The sequence below is a fragment of the Ochotona princeps genome, chromosome 8 (genome assembly GCF_030435755.1).
Source record: "Ochotona princeps isolate mOchPri1 chromosome 8, mOchPri1.hap1, whole genome shotgun sequence".
Taxonomy (NCBI): domain Eukaryota; kingdom Metazoa; phylum Chordata; class Mammalia; order Lagomorpha; family Ochotonidae; genus Ochotona; species Ochotona princeps.
The window spans coordinates 10128341-10150675 of NC_080839.1; the positions used below are offsets into that span (position 1 = coordinate 10128341).

Genomic DNA, 22335 nt, shown 5'->3' on the forward strand with positions numbered 1-22335 from the left:
ACACAGCAGCCATTCCTGCCACACACAGTGTTTCCTGAATTTGGCTGCACCTTTGCTAGCAGCACAATAGACTGCAAGCTCCCTGAGGGCAGGGACTGACTGTGTCTTGGTCAGACTCGGATTGCTCCAACACGTTAACAGTGTTCACTCTAAGAATCTCCTATAGTTTATATGTGACATGCTTTTCCTCCCACCCCCATTCCCTATACAATTCTACCCTACCCCTACACCAAGAACTTTGAAGAAGCAGCTCTAGTGCAAGTTGATTAGGTTGCAAAAAACATTACTTTTGGAAGGGACTGATGCCACTCTCCCAAGAGCAGGTTGTTACTCAGTGACTCTGGCTTCCTCAGCAGTTTCTCTCACCGTAGGATCTCTTTTACACATTGTGGTTCCTACCATGTTCAGCTAGCTGCCACATCAGCACACAGCATGGTGCCACTGCTAGATGTGGCTGCCTGAGGCTGAACTACACCACACAGCTGTCAAATTTGTGAACCAAACACACTGCTGATCCCTGTGAGTGCCTCGTTTCAAATATTTTGTTCTAGCTACACAAAATGGACTAAGATAGCCATTCAGAAATTGAATTCAATTAAATGAGAAACAACTTTTAGTGACAACTGCTAACCAAGGTGCTCAGTGGATCTCTAACAAGAACATTATTTGAGCAATGTTATCTTTACTTATTTGGAAATGGAACTATTCAAGTAAAAGGCAGAGAACTAAAACAAATAATACCACAAAATGCTCTGACTCTTCAGAATAGGAAGAATCTCAGCAAGTTTAGTCTGTGAAAACGACTGGTATTTAATATATTCTGGGGAACACACATTCTCACCATCATGAAGTGAACACCTGCAGCTGCTCTGACGTTAGGACTTTCTAAGCATTCTGCCCCACATGTTGTGGGTGCCACTGCAACACCAATTCCCCAGTGCTCTTGAGGCACGTGCTAGATATGTTTTCCTCTGTCGGAAGGCCTTGTGGCAGCTTCAGGGGCTTGATTCTGCAAGGTAAGAGAATGCCTTTAGGATTATATCAGCTGATGCATTTTTAAAAATTGCTAGGGTGACAAGCAACGAACCTGATCAAATGTTTAACGATCTTCAGTTTTGCATTCACTGAAGGGATATTCTTGTGAACCTGAGGAGTATGTGCCTACGAATAAAAGAACAATTGTTAGGGACTGATTTAAACAGCAGAGGACTCCAAGCGTCAGTAAAGTGAGAAATGGGTGACTCGTTCAAACTTACAAACAAGCACAAATCAAACAGATTTAAAGTCAAGTACACCAATACACTTCAACTGAAGAAATAATACATGTATATCTAAATAAAGCTTAAAACGTATCAACTTCAGAGATCTCAACAATACTAACAATGACTATAAGAGCTACATACTTTTTGCAATCCAAGCATCTTTATTGTATCCTTTTCCCAATATGGCCGTCTTTTTGTACTTTTTATTCTGGTAACAATATGCAGCTTGTGAGGGTGCAGAGGATCCCCACCGTATTTGTCATGATCTTCAGGTGAAGGCTGAAATACCTGGAAAGGCATAATTAAAAAGGCAAATTCTCAACCGACACTTAGTTTTAATGTACTTCTCATTTCTTCTTAAGCACACACACATATACAACTACACATATACAAATACATCTCCATGGGAAAGCAGTGGAGGATGGCTCAAAGCCTTGGGACTCTGCGCTCACATGAAGGACCCAGAAGAATCTCCTAGCTGCTGGCTCAGCTCTGGCCACTGCAGCTATTTGATGAGTGAACTAGTAGTGGAAAATTTTTCTCTCTGTCTCTCCTTCTCTCCATAATCTGACCTGCCTTTCTATTAAATTTAAATAAATCTTTTTTTAAAAAAGATTTTTATTTTATTTTGATTGGAAAGTCAGATATAGAGAGGAGGAGAGACAGAGAGGAAGATCTTCCGTCCAATGATTCACTCCCCAAGTGAGCCACAATGGCTGGTGCTGTGCCGATCTGGAGCCAGGAGCCAGAAACTTCTTCCAGGTTTCCCACACGGGTGCAGAGTCCCAAGGCTCTGGGCCGTCCTCGACTGCTTTCTCAGGCCACAAGCAGGGAGCTGGATGGGAAGTGGAGCTGCCAGGATTAGAACCGGCGCCCATATGAGATCCCAGTGCGTTCAAGGCGAGGACTTTAGCCACTAGGCCACACCGCCAGGCCCAAAATGAAATAAATCTTAAAACACACACACACACAACCAAACTCTGCCTGGGCAGGGTGAGATATGAGCTCCACAGAGCTGACATCTGAGCTGTTTCTGAGTTAAAGGTTCCAGGAAGCTATCCTAGTCAGCATGCACAAGACCTAGGTCTGGCAATGGGCCTGGGAAACTTTGTAATTCCCGTGCTCATACTCCCACTGGGGAGTATGGAGTATGAGAGCTGGGATTGTGTGTGGACCAGGCTGGGAAAGGCTGCAGCACCTGTCGGCATGCATGTGGGTTGGGTTTGGGAGTACGCCAGACTTGGCTAGACTCCAGTACCTGCTGGAGATCATGAGAGTAAGAATTGATGTAGGACAGGCCAGGCTGGGTGAGGTTGTAGCTCCCATTAGTGAGAGCTGGAGTGGGTGCAGGCAGTTGGGTTAGGTCGTAGCACCTGCTGGTGATTGCCAGGACTGGAGGCCAGCTCGTCAGGTTGGGCCACAGCCCCTGCCAGCATACATGAGATCTGGGGCTAGGAATGGGCCTGGAAGGAACTTGGGATACTCCTGTTAGGCTGTAGCTCCTGCTGGTGAACCTGAAAGTTGGGCCTGGGGACAAGCCACACCAGGGTAGGCTGCAGTGCCAGTTGGCATATGTGTGAGCTGGGTTTGGGGGCAGGCCAGGCTGAGCCAATCCAAAGGACATATTGGCATGAGCTAGTGCCAGGATGGGGCAGAGGCTAGGTCAGGTTGGACAGCATAACCTGCCAGTTCACATGAAAGCTGAGGATGGGCAAGACTGGACTAGGTTGCTGTATCTGCCTGCAAGACCTGGGATTGGGTGCAGGTCAGGTTGAGCCAGGCTGTAGCACCCAGTTGGACTAATGTTAAGACTGGAGACCGCCATCTCAAACTAGGCTACAGAACGCACTGGCAAGCACAAGTCCTGGGGCTGGGAGAGGGCCTGGTAGGGTACTTTGGGGACTTCCTTGCTGGGCTACAGCTCCCACTGATGTAGTATGAGAGCTGGGGCTGAGGGTGGGTTGGGGTAGGCGCAGCCAGGGCTAGGCTGCCACACCTGCTGATGTGCATGAGAGACCAGGAGCAAGAAGAAGAAACAGCAAATTTGAAAGCAATGAGTTCACCCAATTTTCCCTAAACCTTGATCCTTCCCACCCTGTTCAACTATGTAAGCATTACTTAAAAAAAATTTTTTTTAAATCCTACTGTTTTAAATGTTCAACTACTACCTATATCCACACATAATTTAAACATAAACTACCAATGGTATTAAAATAGATCCCCTTTAAAATACAATATGTAAAGTATTTTAAAAAGGCATTATTCTTACTTTATCTGGAATCCTTGATTTGGTAAATTTGTGACGAATCCACTCTGTACAAACGAGAGACTGCACACCTTTTGTCACAGTCTAAAATATGACATAAAACATTTATTTTTTAGAAGTCTGTCTAGTGCAAAAATCCATACCCACCAATCTCTAGGTGATCAAAATCTGTTCTGGTGTGACATGTAATTGTTAAAGGTTTATCTCAGCTCTCTAGATGAATACATCCTATTTTACTATGAACACACAATAAGCTTTTTCCATCAAGGACCAGATAGCTATTTCCAGACCTGGAGCTATACGGGCTTCACTGCCAAGATCCAACTCTGCCATTAATGGGCAAAAGCAGTCATGGACAACAGGCAAATACATGGGCATTGCTATGTTTCAGGCTGCTAAAGAAAAAGATTCATTGGGAATGGCGCAGTAGTGCAGCATGTTAAGCTACTGCTTGTGGTGCGAGATCAACAGCCAGTGACTCCACTTAACCATATTCCTGCTAAGGCACTGGGAAAGCAGTGAACCATGGCCCAAGGACTGAGACCAAGCTGGAGTTTCTGGCTCCTGGCTTTTGCCTGGGTCAGACCTGGCTGGAGATGGCATGAACAGGTAGGCAAAGGGCAGGAGGGAATGGACGAACAGGGACTTTCACAGACCATAAACAATGGTCCCTGACCCTCCCAGCTGTGAGACAGCAGACACCACTCTGAGAGTCAGCTTCCTCAGCTTTAAAAAAGGAATTGATACTGGCCTCACAGGATTAATCGGAGGTGAAGATAATGTGTGTCAAGATCAGCATCTACAGACAGCAGAGGCCTACACCTAGATGAACCAAAGCAGACCATACTGCACCAACACATTTTTCTAAAACAAATACTAAAAAGAAATACATAAAAATGTCAACATGAAGAGTTTCTGGAAGACGGTTCTGCTTTTCTTCATTTTTCCCCCTAATTTTCTATGACTGAAAATCTATTTCTTTCAAAACTGAAGGGGGGGAAAACCCTAGAACTTTAGGATTATGATAGACCAAGCAAAAACCAACAGTACACATTGTTATTGGCAGGTTTTTAGGAAAAAAAAAAATCTATGATTCCAAATGTTTAGGGATAAAATAGATAAACCATAAATACACCAAAACAATCTCCAACATTAAAAAAATTAACATAAAAGGAAATTGGAAAATAAACTGGATATAAGAAAAAAAATTCATACGTGGAACAACAAAAAAGAAATAATTCTTGACAAGAAACTCTTACCTGTAGTCTGCTTGGGTGCCTCTGCATGACTGAGAGCAAAATGCCGGCCATTCTGTGATGACTGCCCCGCAAGGAACTATACGGAGAACACAGGTACGCTGCTCAGTTAAGTCCTGGACACACTCTAACATCAAAGCACTAAGCAGAGGGGTGAGGATGGCCCTGCATCCGCATGGGAAACCCAGGAGAGCCTCTGGCTCCTGGCTTTGGGTCAGCTCAGCTCTGGTCACTGAGGCCACTTGGGCAGTGAACTAGCATATGCAAGAGCTTTCTCTCTGTCCACTTTTTTAAAACCTGCCTTTCAAAACAATGAACTGTTGGAATCAACACAAGATTCCTTAGCAACTGAAACAATGTAATGAGAATAGTTTCATCATACTTCTTCCAAGGAAAGCATTTTATAGTGATTCAACTCATTAAGCATCTTTAATCACTTTGGTTTCAACAAAGTCCCACTAATTGGCCTTCCAGCTTCTATTCCAACTCCCCCTTTTCCTATCTCATGAAATCCTAAATCAAATTAGTTACTCTGCTCAAAACCTACCAAAAAGTCATTTGTGGGCGTGAGAGGCTACAAATTATTAAGAACGGAAGGCTAGCATGACCCACATGAACCAGATTAGAGCTTATCTAATGTATGCTGGTGTCTATTTTAACACAGATATTGTCAGCCACAGCCACAGAAATGTAGGCAAGGGCTAGCTCAACTGCTCCTGGTAGCAATGAACAAACCCAGAGCCCAGATCTCCGTTTTCAACAGACTTCTCAAAAAAAGGAACCGCTTAATTGTGGTAGCGGCCTCGCCTAGTGTTAGAAAGAATCCACTCAGTGATGGAGGAATGTGAAAAAAAAAATGCACAGAAGCCAACTGCAAGAACTCCCAGTGCCTACTGGCGGAATAACGAGAGCCCTAAGTTCAACCCAAAACAGAAATAAATAAATAAATAAATGATACATACGTACTGATGTGAGTGGATGCGTTAGAGAAACAAGTCGTCTTCCATACCAAATTTTCGATAACTGACTTCGCAGTGCAGCAAGGGGGCAGGCATCTGACCTACCAGCTACTCTCAGGGTTACACTCCCCTCCGGGGCCGGACTCTGAGGCCTCCAGGAACTGTCAGGCTAAGGCAGCATTTCCGCATTTCCACAGGGACCTGCGCATGCTGGTTTCTCACTTCACAACTCTTACAGATTTTTTTTAAAGGTTTATCTAACCTATTTCTCTCTCCGTGTGCGCCAGGCTTAAGGACTTACTCCCCAAGTTCAGTGGGAAAAAAAAAAAAAATAGAAAACCAGCCTCGGTAGAGAACCGACAAACCTCCCTCTTAGCCAGGTAACTAGTTTAACATTACAGGTGAAGAAAAGCAATTTATCAGCGTGGGCCCTTGATACGTGAAGATAGGATTGGAACCAGACCTATCTAGGTTCCCGTGAACTGTTCCCGCAAGACGCAACCGGGAAAAATCAACCCGTTTTGGAGAAAGCTACCAATTACAGACTCCTGGAGAAAAGGCAATGCGTTCAGCCCCGCACTCACCATCCAGCAGCGGCCACTTCAACCTCCACTCCGAGGAGCAGCTGAGCGGCGGAAGTACGGCCGGGTGCGACACTCTAAAACCTCCGTCGCCGCGAAACAAAAGTGTTCCGGCGCAGTCCCTTCCTCTCCTCCAAGCCTCCCAGAGCGCACGCGCGCGTCATCACGTGACCAACGCGGAAGCGTGGTGGCGCTTTCCCCAGAGTGAGGCGGGGAGTGCGAGAAACGCGGGCGATCATGGCCAAGTCCGGGCTGGGAAGCGATCCGGAGAGCTGTGCTGCAGTTACTGTGCTAAGTCGAGCGGTAAAACTCGACGAGGAGGCCCGGTATCAGCCCGCGCTGGTGTGTTACCAGGAGGGGATTGATCTGCTGCTGCAAGTTCTCAGAGGTGAGCTCCCAGCGGTGGAGGGGAGCGGCGGGGGAAGGAGCTGGTGTTTTTATCGCGGAGAGCACATCGCCGGGAAGCAAATGCGCAAGTGGAGAGATGCTGTTGGACAGCTGGGCTGGCTTATTTCTTGGTATAGCACAGCACTGTCCTCCAAAGGGGATGCTGTTTTCGGATTGAAGACGTTGGTCTAGATAGCCTAGTGAGTAAATCCTCACCTTGCCTGCACCCTGATCCCATATGGGCACCGGTTTTATTCCCGGGGGCCCCACTTCCCATCCAGCTCCCTGCTTGTGGCCTGGGAAAGCAGTCGAGAATGACCTAAGGCCTTGGGACCCTGCACCCGTGTGGGAGACCTAGAAGAGGCTCCTAGCTCCTGGCTTTGGATTGGCTAAGTTGTGGCCGTTGGGGCCACTTGAGGAGTGAAGCAGTGGGTGTATCTTTCTGTCTTTCCCTTCTATGTATCTGTCTTTCCAACTAAAAAAAAAATCTTAAAAAAAGAAGAGGAAGAAAACGATGTTAACCCCAGCAATAGGCAACAGCCTAGGTTGCCTTGTACCTAGACAAGTATTACATTGCTGGAAGAATAACAGCCAATAGAAGGTGGGCATTCTGGGCCTGGTTAATGTCAAACCTGTGTTAACTATACCAGTATTACAGCATAGTTGCTTATGATTGTTTTTTTCTCAGATCTGTAGGGAAGGCAGGGGACGCTAGGCCAGGATATGCCTTACCTGGCCCACAGATGGGGCTGCAGATTGTGGAGGGAACGGGAGGGAACGCGACCTGGGATCAAGTCACTTCTGATTGGTCGGCTACTACGGCCATACCCCCCTGAAAGCGCCCGATCACGTCTGATTGGTCGGCTGTCTAGGGTAGGTGGTAACCCACTTGGAGGAGTGGTTGCATCAACTCTAGGAAACCTAAACTTAGACCTAGGTTGTCCCGAGGCCTATCATGGCTTTACCTTAGTTTTCTATGCAGCAAGCTGAGCACTTATTATAGAAGCTAAGCTACTTAAAATGGATTAACAATATGCTAGCCCCACAAGGAGTGACTTCTGGCCAGTGCATTCACAGATAAACCAAGGAGTTGAGATGGAGTGATATGGAGGGTGGAAACCAAAGGGTCAGGCCAAGGCACCCATCCACACAGGAGACCTGGGATGGACTAATAGCACCAACCACTGTTTGGTGGTACATGCAAAAGCTGGGATGGGGATGGGGGTGGCAAACCTGGCTGGGGTAGGACACAGTACTCAACTGTGATCGTCGGAGTAGGGGTGGACTATGTCAGGCTGGGCTACAACACCCACCAGAATGTGAAGGAACTGGAATTTGGGATAGATTCTTTAGGGGTCTTGTGGACTTCTCTTATGACACTCTGCTGATTTAAGCAGAGGGCTTCAGGGTGGTGATGGCCTAGCTGGGTTGGACCCTGAAATTTGCCTGACAGGAAGCCATTTTACAGTTTTAGGAGCTGGGGCTGGGAGGAGGCCGGGCAGTAGTAGGCTGCAGCACCCGCTGGCACATGCTAAGGCCAGGACTGAGAACAGACCATGCCAAGTAGGGACACTGCACCTGCTGGCTGGCACACGTGGAAATCTGGGGCTGGGAGTGGGCCTGATTGGTGAACTTGGCTTCCTGACTAGGCTACAATAGACCTTTTCCTAAGCCCTAGTGCAATGAATGTCTCATGATGTCTCAGAACTTTGAAAACCATTCAAGTGACACCCTTGGAATACTATTTCCCACTTTGAGGTCTCTATAGTGGCATCAAATGACCATCTATCATTCCAGCGTGTTGATGCAGTTTGACAGCAAGGAGTAGACCCCAACTCCCTGTATTCCTGACCCTCCCCACAGTAATCAGAGGCCCACATGAGTGTGCATCCCTCTTAATTACATAAGCATTATTTAAATGAAAATTTAAAAAAGAAGACATAACAAAATGTTAATCAGCTTGGAAAAAACCGGGTTTTTGAAAAATTCCTGAAAGATGTTTTTAGATCAATTTGGGAAGTTTGTGAATTGGGTGACAATCTAGATAGTGTGACTTTTTTGGGAAACTCTGTTTTCAGAGATGATGTTCAGGAAAGATATGTCTGTTATTTAAAAAGTTGAAGCAAATACAACAAGCATGCTAACCATTAAAATATAAATGATGAGTTTTAATATTTTCACTCAAAGTGAATAAACTCATGTGGACTTAGAAGAAAAAATGTATTCTGCTAAATGGATGTAGTGAAATTTGGTGTGAGAAATCTGCAGGGTGGGCGATTGGGGGGAGGGACACGAATCTTTCATATTACCTAGTTACTTAGTGTTTAGCAGTACACAAGTGACTCCTTGATTCTTCACAGACACATATCAATTGTGTGTTTAATTGATTAGGATCAGTCCCTGTTCTCCAACCCCTCAAGTTTCTAATAAGCCTTAACATCTGGCTCGCTTTCTCTTTCACTCTCTTCTTTACAATTATATAAAGTGTCACAGAGATTTTTCCGACAGCAGAGGGCATTCGCCAAGGTTTGGTGCTTTTCTCAGAACTGTAAACTCCACCTTAGGTGGGGCCCATGTGAACGAGTGATGATGACAAATCGACATGGGTGTATGATTTAAATGCTGAGTGCCAGGCACTGCACAGAGCTCATGACAAACACCCTCTGGTTTCATCCTTGTGATTGACCTGCCTTGGATCCTAGTTCTGCCACTAGGTGGTGATAGAACCCCAGTCCTCTGTGTTACATTGAATTCTAAAGAATATGTGTAGTGTGGGTCAGGTGGACCATGCTGAAGTCCTGGCTACTGTCAAATGTGAAGTAGGGGCCCGGCGTGATAGCCTAGCGGTTAAAGTCTTCGCCCAGAACTTGCCAGGATCCCATATGGGCACCAGTTCTTATCCTGGCAATTCCGCTTCCCATCAAGCTCCCTGCTTGTGGCCTGGGAAAGCAGTCGAGGATGGCCCAAAGCCTTGGGACTCTGCACCCGCGTGGGAGACCTGGAAGAGGCTCCTGGCTTCGGATTGGCTCAGCTCCAGCCATTGCAGTCACTTGAGGAGTGAACCATCGGACGGAAGATCTTCCTCTCTGTCTCTCCTCCTCTCTGTATATCTGACTTTGCAATAAAAATAAATAAATCTTTTAAAAAAATGTGAAGTAGGACAGTCACAGGAATTCTGCAGTGTGCCTCACTGATCACAGGGGGCAGTAGAGGCAGTGACCTGACAGAGGGGAAAACCCAACACGCCAGTAACTACTACAGGGCGTAAGTACCAGGAGAGAGGTAGACGAGAGCAGTGAGGATTTAGAGGTCAGAATAAGAGACTTGATTTGGTAGGCAATTTGGAGAATAAGGTGGAATTTCAGAAGTCAGAAATTCAGCAGAGTTATACAGTTATGCCTGTGCTGCTTTGCTGAGTAAGTGGTTCAGTTTGCCTCAGCGTATGTGTAAAGAAGAGTGACCAGTGTATAGATTGGGACTTGGATCATACTGTAGATGGCCTTGGCTGCCAGGAGATTTTTTTTTAAGATTTGTTTTATTTTTATTGGAAAGTCAGATATACAAAGAGGAGGAGAGGCAGAGAGGAAGATCTTCCATCTAATGATTCACTCCCCAAGTGGCTGCAACAGCCGGAGTCCAGCCGATCTGAAGCCAGGAGCCAGGAGCTTCTTCCAGGCCTCCCACGCGGGTGCAGGATCCCAAGGCTTTGGCCTGTCCTCTACTGCTTCTTTCCTAGGCCACAGGCAGGGAGCTGGACAGGAAGCAGAGCAGTTGGGACACGAAGCAGCGCCCATATGGGATTGTGGTATGTGCAAGGTGAGAACTTTAGCCACTAGGCTATTGCACTGGGCCCTTGGCAGATTTTAACTTGTTTCAGAGGCAGAAACTTTAGCTTTGAGGATTTTACAGGAGAGTGACATCATTGCAGGTGGACTTCTGGGCTGAATGTGTCATCCTCAAATGTTTTTTTGGCATGCTCCCTCTCTTCCTTTTCTTTATACTGAGGCCGCATTTGGGGGTCTTCCCATGACCTCCAGTGTAGCTACAGCACTTCTTTTTCCTTGCTTTATTTTCTTTGAGTAGCTCCTTGCATAATCTGATATACATGTAATATGAGTTTATTTTTATGATGGGAATACATCTATAATGTCAAACACTGTCAACTCTTGATCAGAAATAGTGATTTGAAGGACTGTTACATCTACAGGACAAAGGTCATTGATAATCTTAGCTTTAAGATAGTTTATATTTTTTTTTTTTGAGATTTATTTTGTTTTTATTGGGAAGGCAGACTTACAGAGAGAAGGAGAGACAGAGAGAAAGATCTTCCATCTGCTGGTTCACTCCCCAAGTCGCCGCAATAGCCAGAGTTGAGCTGATCTAAAGCCAGGAACCAGACCCACTTCCAGGTCTCCCACAAGGGCACAGGGTCCCAAGGCTTTGGGCCATCCTCCACTGCTTTCCCAGGCCACAAGCAGGGAGTTGGATGGGAAGTGGAGCAGCCAGGACACGAACTGGCGCCCACATGGGATCCTGACACTTTTACGACGAGGATTTAGCCACTGAGCCATCATACTGGTCCCAGAAATATTTTGTTTCTAAAAGCCAAATGACAAGTAGTGTAGCTGAGTGGGTAAATGCAGACTGCTTTTCCAAGAAATGGTCAGTACAGGTAAGAGAGAAAGAAACTCACACTGCAAAGTTGAGCAAAAGTTTATTGTTTTGTTTTACTATCAGAGGAATGAGAAATATGGCCTGCGTACAGTGAGTGGAAACATAGTAGAGTTTGAGGAAAGAGATACTAGATTGCATATGATCCTAACGGCACTACACTGAGAAGTATATGGAAATAATTTTGTGTATGGTGATGTTAACAATTAATGTTAAACTTTCACCAAGTGTCAGGTGTTTTTTGTTTGTTTTTGTTAATGATCATCTCCACAACCCTCTAAGATCATAATACTATTTCCAAGGCACAGATGAAGAAACAGACAGGTTGAATAACAGGGCAAAAGCACGCAGCCAAATGTAGTAAAGCAGCAAATTTTGAACTGAAACAGTCTGACACCAGACACTTTGCCATTAACGCTACCCACAGTACCTTTTTGTAAAGAAGGTACTATAAAATACTCAACCTTGACAAAAATGCCCAACGACTTCAGTTTCTTTGTGTGTTTGGAGGAGCTTATATCAACCTGTTGGCTAAGTCAGAGTCCTTGTGTCCTGTCACAGAAATTACTCACATTTTCTTATGCTCTCGTCATGCAGGCATGAGAAGTTGAAGTCTAAATGATATTAACTTGGCAGTAAGAGGATGAGGCAGGGATAGACTTGAATAACTCTATTGATGACAGTAAGATGGTTTTGCTTATTTTCGTTTTTTTGTTTTGTGCTTTTTCAAAAGTTTTATTTATTTTGATTATAAAGACAGATTTATAGAAAGGAGAGACAGAGAGGAAGATCTTCCGTCCGATGATTCACTCATAAGAGACTGCAACAGCCATAGCTGAGCCAATCCGAAGGCAGGAGCCATGAGCTCTTCTGGGTCTCCCACACGGGTGCAGGGTGTCAAGGCTTTGGGCCGTCCTCAACTGCTTTCCCAGGCCACAAGCAGGGAGCTGGATGGGAAGTGGAGCTGCCAGGATACAAACCAGTGCCCATATGGGATCCTGGCATGTGCAAGGCAAGGACTTTAGCCACTAGGCTACCATGTAGGGTCCACAGTAAGATGTTTGGAACAGCCAAAATATACTCATGAGTAGGAGAAGGTTTGGTATATTCATACCATGAATTGCTGTGCTGCTGTGAAAAAATATTGAGGAAAGTCTTGGTGAATTGATGCAGAGTGGTTTCCAAAATATAGTAAGTAAAAACAACACAGGACAAACAATACCTACATATAATTGTGTTAGATTAGTTTCTGTTGTTACAAAAGAGTAGCTGAGGCTAGATATTTTGTAAAGAGGCTGATTTAGTTCATGGTTTTGAAGGCCTGGAGTCCAAATGGCAGGGTGCCAGCTCTAGCGAGGGCCTCTTGGCTGTGTCACGTCATGGTGAACCAGAGAGTAGGAGGGGTCAAATTTTGCTCCCCCCTCCCACTCCCACTTCCCCTTCTTTCTTAGAGGTTTATTTATTGGTTTTACAGGCAAAATGACACTGGTTCACTTTAATGGCTGCCACAGCCAGGGCGGACCAGGAGTCAGGAAGTCCATCCAGGTCTCCCACTTGGATGGCAAGTGCCCAAGTACATGAGCCATCTTGTGCTGCTTGCTCAGGTACAGGAGCAGGGGGCTGGATCAAAGTGGAAGCAGAGCAGCTGGGACTCAAAATCAGTGTTCATGTGAGATGCCAGTTTGGCAGGCAGTGGCTTAACCAGTTGTGCCAGAACAGCAACCCCCAATCTTACTCAGGGGCACCAACTGAGGTCCATGAGAGCTAAGTCGGTGCTTTTAGAGGGCAGTCCCCTCAGTAACCTGCCCCCAGGCACTGTCTCTTTAAGGGTCCCACCTCTCAGAGTGGCCACAATGAGGGCCAAACTTCTGTGGTTCGTGAGTGTTTGAGATACACATTAAACCATATCTAAGCCATAGCAACTGTATTATCTTTTACATAAGAGCATGTAAGAAAATATTTGTTGAGGACAAATTCAGGAAGGGTAAGACCAGGTAAAGTGGGGTGCATAAGGGGTGGACTGAAGGGGAAAGGAAATCACAGGATAAAAGCAGATGGCACTTCTGAGTTATTCAGTTATAATCATGGGGGGGGGATAAAATAAGTTAGTATCTTTGGAATATAGCATTTTGACTATCCTGGAAGACAAAATGAGTAATATACAATGTTGCAATCTATTTTGTAAATTTGTGTTTCTTCAAGGTTACTTGTTAGGAATTATAGAGCATTTTATACCAGGATTGAAAAATTAGGTAAATATCTTATAGGTAATAAAAGAAGTTACAGATAAGGAATGAGGGAAGCTTAGAATGAACCCCGTGGACCTAAAGTTATCAGCACTAGTTCATGTTTTGTTTTTTAAAGGTATAATTTATGACCAATGCAGTGGCATTGCAAGCTAATCATCTACCCTGTGATACTGGCGTTCCATTTGGGTGCCAGTTTGTGTCCTGGTTGCTCCACTTGTAATGCAGCTGTGTACTTACGGCCTGGGAAAGCAGGCCATAATGAGATAGTGCCTGGTGGAGGATGGCTCAAGTCCTTGGGAACCTGTACACACGTGGGAGACCCAAAAGAAGCTACTGGCTTCCAGTTTTAAATCAGCTCAGCTGTAGCCTTTGCAGCCACTTGGGGAGTAAACCAGCAGATGGGAGACCTTCTCTGTCTCTCCTCTCTGTAAAATTTGCCTTTAAAATAAAAATAAATAATGAGGTTGTAGCCACAAGCAAAGAAGTTAGTCTGGGACTTAGGTTGGTGGCAGGGACCCAAGTACTTGAGCCATCTTCTGCTGCCTTCCTAGGCATATTAGCAGGGTGCTAAATCAGAAGAGGAGCAACCAGGGCTCGAACCAGCACTCCTGATATGAGATGCCAACATTGTGAGTGGCGGTTTTATGTGCTGCACCATGACCCTGGCCCCAAACTGGTTTTCATGCAAGTTCAGATGGATAGAAAAAGAAGTAAATAAAAATGTACGCATGTTTGTTAGTAAATGTACATATGCTTCTACCTGTGCCTACTGAGGAGGCCTAGCGGTGATGGTCTCAGTCAGGGCCACCAGCACCCAGTATTTGATTTCTCAGTACCGTTTTTCAGTAAAAAGGACAGGGCTGTTCTGAAGGGCCAGGACACAAGTATACAGGGTGAGTTTCAAGTATTTTGCATCAGAAGTAGAAAGGTGTCTAGAATGACAGAACCATGTCAAAAGGACACAGGAACCAACATGAGAGAAAGGTCATGGCCAGGGCTGATAACATTTGAGAAGGAAAATAATGATAGTATTTGATTACAGCACTCAGAATAATATAAATACTCATGATTCCATACTAATACAAAGACATTAAGAAGGAAACAAAATATGCATTCTGCAAACATCATAGTCATAGTTGTTGCAAAGACCGTCAGTATGTGTTAAAGTTATTGGAAGAAAGAATAATGAGAAACAGTGTCCTCCTGTAAGGTACAAACTAATCACAAAGGTGAAAACAGTGATTTACAATGAAGAAATCTGTGCACTGCACCTCAGCCAAATGATTGTAGCTAATATAATTATAAGACATGTGAATATCATGTACCCACTGGGAATGACATGTCACTTCCGTGATCTCATAAAAAAAATACATAAACTCAGTGTAATCATGAGAAAACATCAGACAGCTCAGGGGTTACTCTGCAGAATAACTGTCCTGAACTCTTCGTCATCGTCAAGGTTGTAAAAGGCATAGACCTTAATCTAATTATTGTGCTTTGCATACATAACATGTTTTTTTAAAAGATTTATTTTTTTTTATTACAAAGATATACAGAGAGGAGGAGAGATAGAGAAGAAGATCTTAGGTCCAATGATTCACTCCCCAAGTGAGCCGCAACGGCCGGTGCTGTGCTGATCCGGAGCCAGGAGCCAGGAACTTCCTGCAGGTCTCACATGCGGGTGCAGGGTCCTAAAGCTTTGGGCCTTCCTCGACTGCTTTCCCAGGGCACAAGCAGGGAGCTGGGTGGGAAGTGGAGCTGCCGGGATAAGAACCAGCACCCATATGGGATCCCGGGGCGTTCAAGGGGAGTACTTTAGCCGCTAGGCCACGCTGCCAGGACCTAGATACATAACATGTTAATGTCAGGGGATACTAGGTGAAAAAAAAAAACAACTCTGTGCCATTTTTGCAACTCTTCTAGAAATATAAAATTAATTGCAAGTGAAAAATAGGAGGCTAAAAATCCAAATTAGGACAAACGTAAGTGGTGGTAGAAGGAAGGAGAGAGGGAAGAGAATGAGGAGTACTGATGTGGTGACTGGTTTTCAGAAAAGGGAAGATGTTGTTGACATAATAAACTCAGAAACAACTCTGTAGTTACTGATTTAGCATGAGTAGCAACAGGGGAGTCTGGAGAAGTATTTTTGTAGTAGATATTCGCCACTTTCTTTTGATTATACTAACATTCCAAACACGTGGATAATGAGGATGGGACAGTCCTGAGGTTTAACCTAGAGGGAAAGCCACCTTTGTCATATCCAGGTATGGTGTCCCAGAGCTGAGAGGCAGTTTGAAAGTTCCGGTTCCTTCCCAAAGCTGCTTCGGATGCTCGTGCTCCTGGCTGACAAGCCCGTCAGGACTTGAGGACCATAGCGGCCCATTGCCACAGGGCAGGCAATTTGTGGAAAACTGAAGAAACTGAAAATAACGTCTGGGAGACCTGAGAATCTATTCCTTTCACATTTGTAGGCACCAAAGATCCTGCCAAGAGAAGCAATCTCAGAAAAAAAATTTCTAGCTACATGGATAGAGCAGAAAACATAAAGAAATACTTGGACCAAGTGAAAGAAGGTAAGGACACAGCCTCGAAGGCTGTCCATAGCCCTGGTGAGACAGCACATTCCCCTGGGGAGTTCTGGCCCCTGCCTTTCGAGCTGTGCTTGGGCTTGGCTTCTTGACCACAAAGCTGACAGATTTTTTTTTTTAAAGATTTATTATTATTTGAAAGGTGGTTATGGCTGCAACAGCCAGAGCTGGACAGATCCAAAGCCAGGAGCCAGAAGCCTCCTCTGAGTCTCCCATGTGGGTACAGGGGTCCAAGGACTTGGGTTAGCCTCGGTTGCTTTTCCAGCACATAAGCAGAGAGCTTCATGGAAAGTGGAGCAGCCAGGACTCAAACCAGCACCCGTATGGGACGCCAGCCCCCACAGGCTGAGGTTTAGCCTACTGTGCCACCACCCTGTCCCCGCTTCACCTTTTTTTAAAGCAAGCCGGTGTGTGCTGGTGTCTGAGTCCTCTGAGCATCTTCTGGGAGCTCTATACACCCTAGAACTTTGCATACTCTTTCAGAGTTTACAGATCCTTGCAAAGCTTCTGCGTAGACCACACTTTAAGAGCTACAGGGAAATGCTGAGTGAAACACAAGTTGTCAGATCCATATATTCCTCACTTGAATGAAATGCCTGTTTTTTTTTTTTTTTTTTAAGATTCATTTATTTCCATGGTGGGAAGGTTTGGGGAGGAGGGGTGGGGAGAATCCAAGTACCTATGAAACTGTGTCACATAATACAATGTAATTAATGAATTAATAAAAAAAAAAGAAAAAAAAAGATTCATTTATTTTTATTGGAAAGTCAGATATACAGAGAGGAGGAGAGACAACACAGGTGCAGGGTCCCAAGGGCTGTCCTCGACTACTTTCTCAGGCCACAAGCAGGGAGCTGGATGGGAAGTGGGGTAGCTGGAACACAAACCAACACCCCTATGGGATCCCGGAGCATGCAAGGCAAAGGCTTTAACCACTAGGCTATTGTGCCAGGCTCTTAAACTGCCTTTTCTATAGGATCCAGCTTAGGAACCTGTCAGGAAAAGCCTTTGGAGTATCCCCCCCTCCTCCTAGCCTCAGTGAACACAGAAATCATTTATGAAATAATTGGCCTTTTTCTGTATATACAGCATCCTGCAGTATGTATGGTATACAGTAGGTATTCCATAAGTAGTTGCTAAAAAATGATGACCTGATTCTGATTAATCAGAAGATATATTAATATTAATATACTAATATTAATATTAATCAGGAGATATAAAATGTATTTTAAAAATGGTCCTCGGTTATAGTATGGGCCCTTGTGTTCTTTTAGATGGGAAATATCACAAGCAAATTAAAATAGAAGAGGATGCAACAGGCTTCAGCTATGAGACACTTTTTCAAGAATACCTTAATGAGACAGTTACAGAAGTTTGGATAGAAGACCCTTACATTAGACAGACACATCAGGTAAGTGAAATGTACTGGATATAATGAAAAAAATGTTATTTATTTATTTGAAAGAGAGAAGGGGGAAAAAAAGGTCTTTCATTTGCTGGCTCACACTCCAAACAGTCACAGTGGCTGGGGCTGGACCAGGCCAAAACTAGGAGGCTAGAACTCTGTCTGGGTCTCCCATGTTGGTGGCAGGGACCCAAGGACTCGAGTCACTCTCTTCTGCTTTCCCCAGGCCATTAGCAGGGAGTTAGATCAGAAGTGGAGCGGTTGGGTCATGAATTGGTTCCCGTATGGGATGCTGGAATTTCAGAGGGCAGCTTAACTAGCCACAATGCTGGGCTCTGAAATATTAGTGTGCATATACTAGTCATTGGTAATCCATGCTGGTGTCTTTCAGCTGTACAACTTCCTTCGATTTTGTGAGATGCTCATTAAGAAACCATGTAAAGTAAAAACTATTCACCTTCTCACCTCTCTGGATAAAGTAAGTATCTGAAAGCACTTGCTGTGTCTCGCTGCCTTTGTTCAGTTACGAGATAGAAAACCTGGATTTGGCATGACAGCTAGATCTACTCCTTGAAACTTAATTTGTTGTCTAACAATAGGCATAACACATTTAAAAAAAAAAGCATTGATTTTAGGATATTCACCTAGTATTTGGCCACTTTATTAAACTCTTAATAAACTGTGTCAGTTTAGTTTATTGGATCATATAGGAGGTGATCACATTGCACTATTGACAATTTTGTCTCTTTTTTAGAAAATTTATTTATGTGAAAGGCAGGGGAGGGAGAGTTCATTCCCCCAGTAGCCACAACAACAACAGGTCTGGGTCAGGCTGAAGCCAGGAGCAGAAACATCCCCATCTTGCACATTGGCTGGTGGGGATCCATACCCTTGGGCCACCATCTGTCGCCTTCCCAGGAGCATTAGCAGGGAGCCAGATTGGAAGTGGAATATCAAGGCCTCAAACTGGGTCTCCCGTGTGGGATGCTGGCGTCACAAGTGGGTTAACTGGCTGCAACACAGTACTGCCCTCCAAATTTTGTCTCTTTTCCAATTTTATAAATGGATAACACTAGCATTATGGCCATCTGTAGTTGATTTTAGTACTAAATAATTGTGATCTCTAGGATTAGTTTGAGAACTATGCAGCCCCATCTGGGTGAGTAAACCTCAGCCCTAAAATACATGTAAGGGGACAGGGGAGAGTTACGCTTACATTGGAAGAGGGTGGTTATTTCTTGGAAAACAGTTGCTCTTTAAGCCACTTCACTTCCTTCATCACTTCCATCATTGATAGATATCAAAACTAGTGTAGAAACTTACCATTTTAATCCATCTGTAATATACACTGTACAGCTTTAAAGATAAGTTCCTAACTCAGACAAAAATTTAAACTTTTGCTGTTAGCAGGGCTTTGGGAACGTGCAGCAAAGTAGTGGCCTAAATGAAATCAAAGAATCACTCAGGACTCACGGAGTGTTGTTGCAAGTAGAATACTCTTCTTCAGTACATGACCGAGAAATTAGGTTGGTGTGCAATGTTTTTATTTTTACTCAGTAGAAATACACTTTGTGAATTTCTGCTAATGTCTTATTTGATTGTTATATGTTGCTACATTTAAATATTGAAAATTATAATAGTTTCAAATTGAGTAATTTTCTGAGGAGCAAAGAACTTGAATAACTGTTCTATGTTCTAATCATAGAATAAAATTTACATGTTCTGTGTCATGTGAAAAGGAGTACTTTCTTTTCTTTTTTTTTTTTTTTTCAAGGATTTATAATTATTGGAAAGCCAGATATACAGAGAGGAGGAGAGACAGAGAGGAAGATCTTCCATCCAATGTTTCACTCCCCAAGTGAGCCGCAACGGGCCGGTGCGTGCTGATCCAAAGCCGGGAACCTGGAACCTCTTCCGGGTCTCCCACGCGGGTGCAGTGTCCCAATGCATTGGGCCGTCCTCGACTGCTTTCCCAGGCCACAAGCAGGGAGCTGGATGGGAAGTGGAGCTGCCGGGATTAGAACCGGCGCCCATATGGGATCCCGGCGTGTTCAAGACGAGGACTTTAGCCGCTAGGCCACGCCGCCGGGCCCAAGAAGGAGTACTTTCTTGTCCAACTGTCTATTTAATGTTATGGTGTTGGAATGATTCATCTTCTGGTCTTCTTACTGGATATTAAATCTCATGGTAGCTTGTTGAGTTCATAAGAAAATAACATGCAGTTATAGCAGGGTTTTCATGTTTATGGCAATATCATCCTTGGACTGAACGAAAACTTGTTTAAAAAAAATCATTTATTTGGGAGGCAGGTAGAGGAAGAACTCTAATCCTCTGGTTCACTCTCCAAAGGCCCAAGATAGGCAGCATGCTGAAGACAGTAGTCAGGGACACAGCTACTGGATCCATGATTACATTTTCCTGGGTTGGAATCAGGAGCTGGAGGCATTAAACATAGCGACTGTGATGAGAGACATTGGTATTCTTTTTTTTTTTTTTGAAGATTTATTCATTTTAATTAGAAAGTGGAAGGGTAGATTTACAGAGAGAAGGAAGAGAGAAGGATCTTTTGTCCGCTGATTCACTCCCTAAGTGGCCGCAGTGACCAGAGCTGAGCCCGATCCAAAGCCAGGAGCCAGGAACTTCTTAATCTCCCACAAAAGTGAAGGGTCCCAAGGCTTTGGGCTGTCCTCGACTGCTTTCCAAGGCCACAAGCAGGGAGCTGAAGGGGAAGCGGAGCATCCAGGAAATGAATCAGTGCCCATATGGGATCCCGGCAGATGCGAGGGGAGAATTTAGCTACTGAGTCAGATTGCACCGGGCCATGAGACACTGACATTCTAATCAACATGTTAGCCATTAGACCACCCACCCCTTACAACTTAAGCAGAAACTAGGCAATACAGATGAAAATGAATCTGCTTGTTGGTTAAACAGAGGTCAAGGTCCAGAACTCCTTCACCTCTTCCATCTGCAAGTAGGAGAGCTCTTGAAATGTCACAAGACCACCTAAATATACTCTGAGCTGGTTAAAATTACAGGGGAAGTTTTATTAACAAGCTGACATTCAAGAATAAGTCTTAACTGTTAAACTTTCTATCAGATAATCCAATCAAATGATGTTGCAAGATGGCCATTTTGTTTCATTATAGGCAGAGCCCATGGTTAAACTCCAGGTCTGATGCAATTTCTACCACTATAAGAAGAGTTAATACATGATAGCTTTAATAACTATCTCATTTAAATGTTTTCATTGTAATGCTATGTACTGATTCCTACAGGTTCAACAATGGATGGGTGATTAAGATTGGAAGAGGACTTGATTATTTTAAGAGACCACAGGTAGGACATGATCTTAGGTTTTAATATAGCAGTAGTACTTTTTCATGTCATTTTTAACAGTATTATTATTTTTTTTTCTTAGGGTCAATTTTCCCTTGGATATTGTGATTTTGATTTAAGACCATGTCATGAAACAACGGTGGATATTTTTCATACCAAACACACAAAACAAATATGATGTGTCACACCTTCTATGTTAACACTGTAAGAGACATCCTAAGTCTGTTTTCTGTTGCTTATAACTGAATACCACAGACTGAGTAATTTATAGAGTCAAGATTGATCTAGTTCATGATTCTGGAGGCTGGAAAGTCTGTGCTGGCATCTCATGTAGACCTTCTTCCTGCCTGTTCAAATGGCAGTGGACAACTCTAGCCAGAGGAGCTGTTATTTGTCTTAATAAACCACGCCAGTAATAACCCATTAACCTGTTATCAGCCCTTATAACCCAGTCATCTCCCAAAGCTTCCACCTCCCGCCTACCAACACTGCTGCAATGGGGGCCAGGTTTCCAGTTTGGGGAGATACAATCAAAGCATAGCAAGTCAATGTTAAATTCTGTTTTTTATTTGAGAACATTTTCATAATGGTTGACCAACAATAAACTATTTCTAGTATTTTATGAATCCATTCTTCAATTGTGGGAACACTCCTAAATACTTTTCTGAATATAAGTTTCAGTAGACTTACAGTACAGTGTTTCTTCTCAGGCCATACAGCCAATGCAACCATTTTGCAAGCTTTTCTATTATTTAACTGTTGCAAAATAATTCAACAAATAATAAATAGCAATCATGAAGATACTAATCTTGACCTGAAAGAGGGAAAATTATTCTGGATTCAAGTGCTCTGAAGTGCGTAAAGGGACTGCTTGAATGCCTGTGTTCTGTATCAGAGTGCCAGCTTGAGTCCTGGCTGCTCTGTTTCTCTACAGTTTCCTGCCCGTGTATCCTGGGAAAGCAATGGAAGATGGCCCAAGTGCTTGGGCTCCTGCACCCTCATGAAGCTCTGCGTTAATCCATGCAAATAAATACCACCATGTGACACCATCTCACTCCAGTGAGAATGCCTATTATTAAAATGAAACTAATGAATGCTGTTGAGGATACAGAGAACGAAGAATTCCAATACTGTTGGTGGGAATGTAAATGAATACAGGGGGTGGGTGGAACTGAATCTTTACTGAACCTGTTCAGGCTTCTGTGCTTGCCAGGAAGCTCGAAGCCATACAATATAACAACTATTTGCACAGCTTTTCTATTATTACAACATCTAGAAACAATTTATAACATACAGGAAGATTACAGAAATTATATACGCCAGCATCATGTCATTTATTAAGGAACTTGGTCATCCGCAGGTTCTTCCTGGT

General features: G+C 44.1%; 2 protein-coding genes across 5 annotated transcripts in view; one reads left to right on the forward strand and one right to left on the reverse strand.

Annotated features, from left to right (window-relative positions):
* The window catches only part of MRPL30 (mitochondrial ribosomal protein L30), a 30532-nt gene extending 24082 nt beyond the window's left edge, over window positions 1-6450 (reverse strand). The window contains exons 1-6 of one of the 3 annotated variants that reach the window (XM_058667534.1): window positions 6328-6450; window positions 4788-4863; window positions 3532-3612; window positions 1404-1550; window positions 1088-1161; window positions 842-1009 (exon numbers count right to left, since the gene is read on the reverse strand). In XM_058667534.1, coding sequence (XP_058523517.1) covers window positions 886-1009; window positions 1088-1161; window positions 1404-1550; window positions 3532-3612; window positions 4788-4838 — 477 coding nt within the window. In that variant the 5' untranslated portion in view covers window positions 4839-4863; window positions 6328-6450 and the 3' untranslated portion in view covers window positions 842-885. Of the gene's footprint in view, window positions 1-766; window positions 1010-1087; window positions 1162-1403; window positions 1551-3531; window positions 3613-4787; window positions 4864-5793; window positions 5820-6327 lie in introns of those variants that run through there. The other 2 variants (XM_058667532.1, XM_058667533.1) reach the window with 2 other exon arrangements.
* MITD1 (microtubule interacting and trafficking domain containing 1) lies at window positions 6420-21585 on the forward strand. Of its 2 annotated transcripts, none has more exons than XM_058667529.1 (7): window positions 6420-6712; window positions 16103-16204; window positions 17494-17630; window positions 18016-18102; window positions 19035-19150; window positions 20903-20963; window positions 21046-21585. In XM_058667529.1, the coding sequence occupies exons 1-7, from the start codon at window positions 6562-6564 to the stop codon at window positions 21139-21141; spliced, it is 750 nt and encodes a 249-aa protein (XP_058523512.1). In that variant the 5' UTR covers window positions 6420-6561; the 3' UTR covers window positions 21142-21585. The 2 variants fall into 2 exon arrangements, with proteins under 2 accessions (XP_058523512.1, XP_058523511.1); XM_058667528.1 differs by having other exon boundaries at window positions 6421-6712; window positions 19032-19150.
* Window positions 21586-22335: the final 750 nt, after the last annotated feature.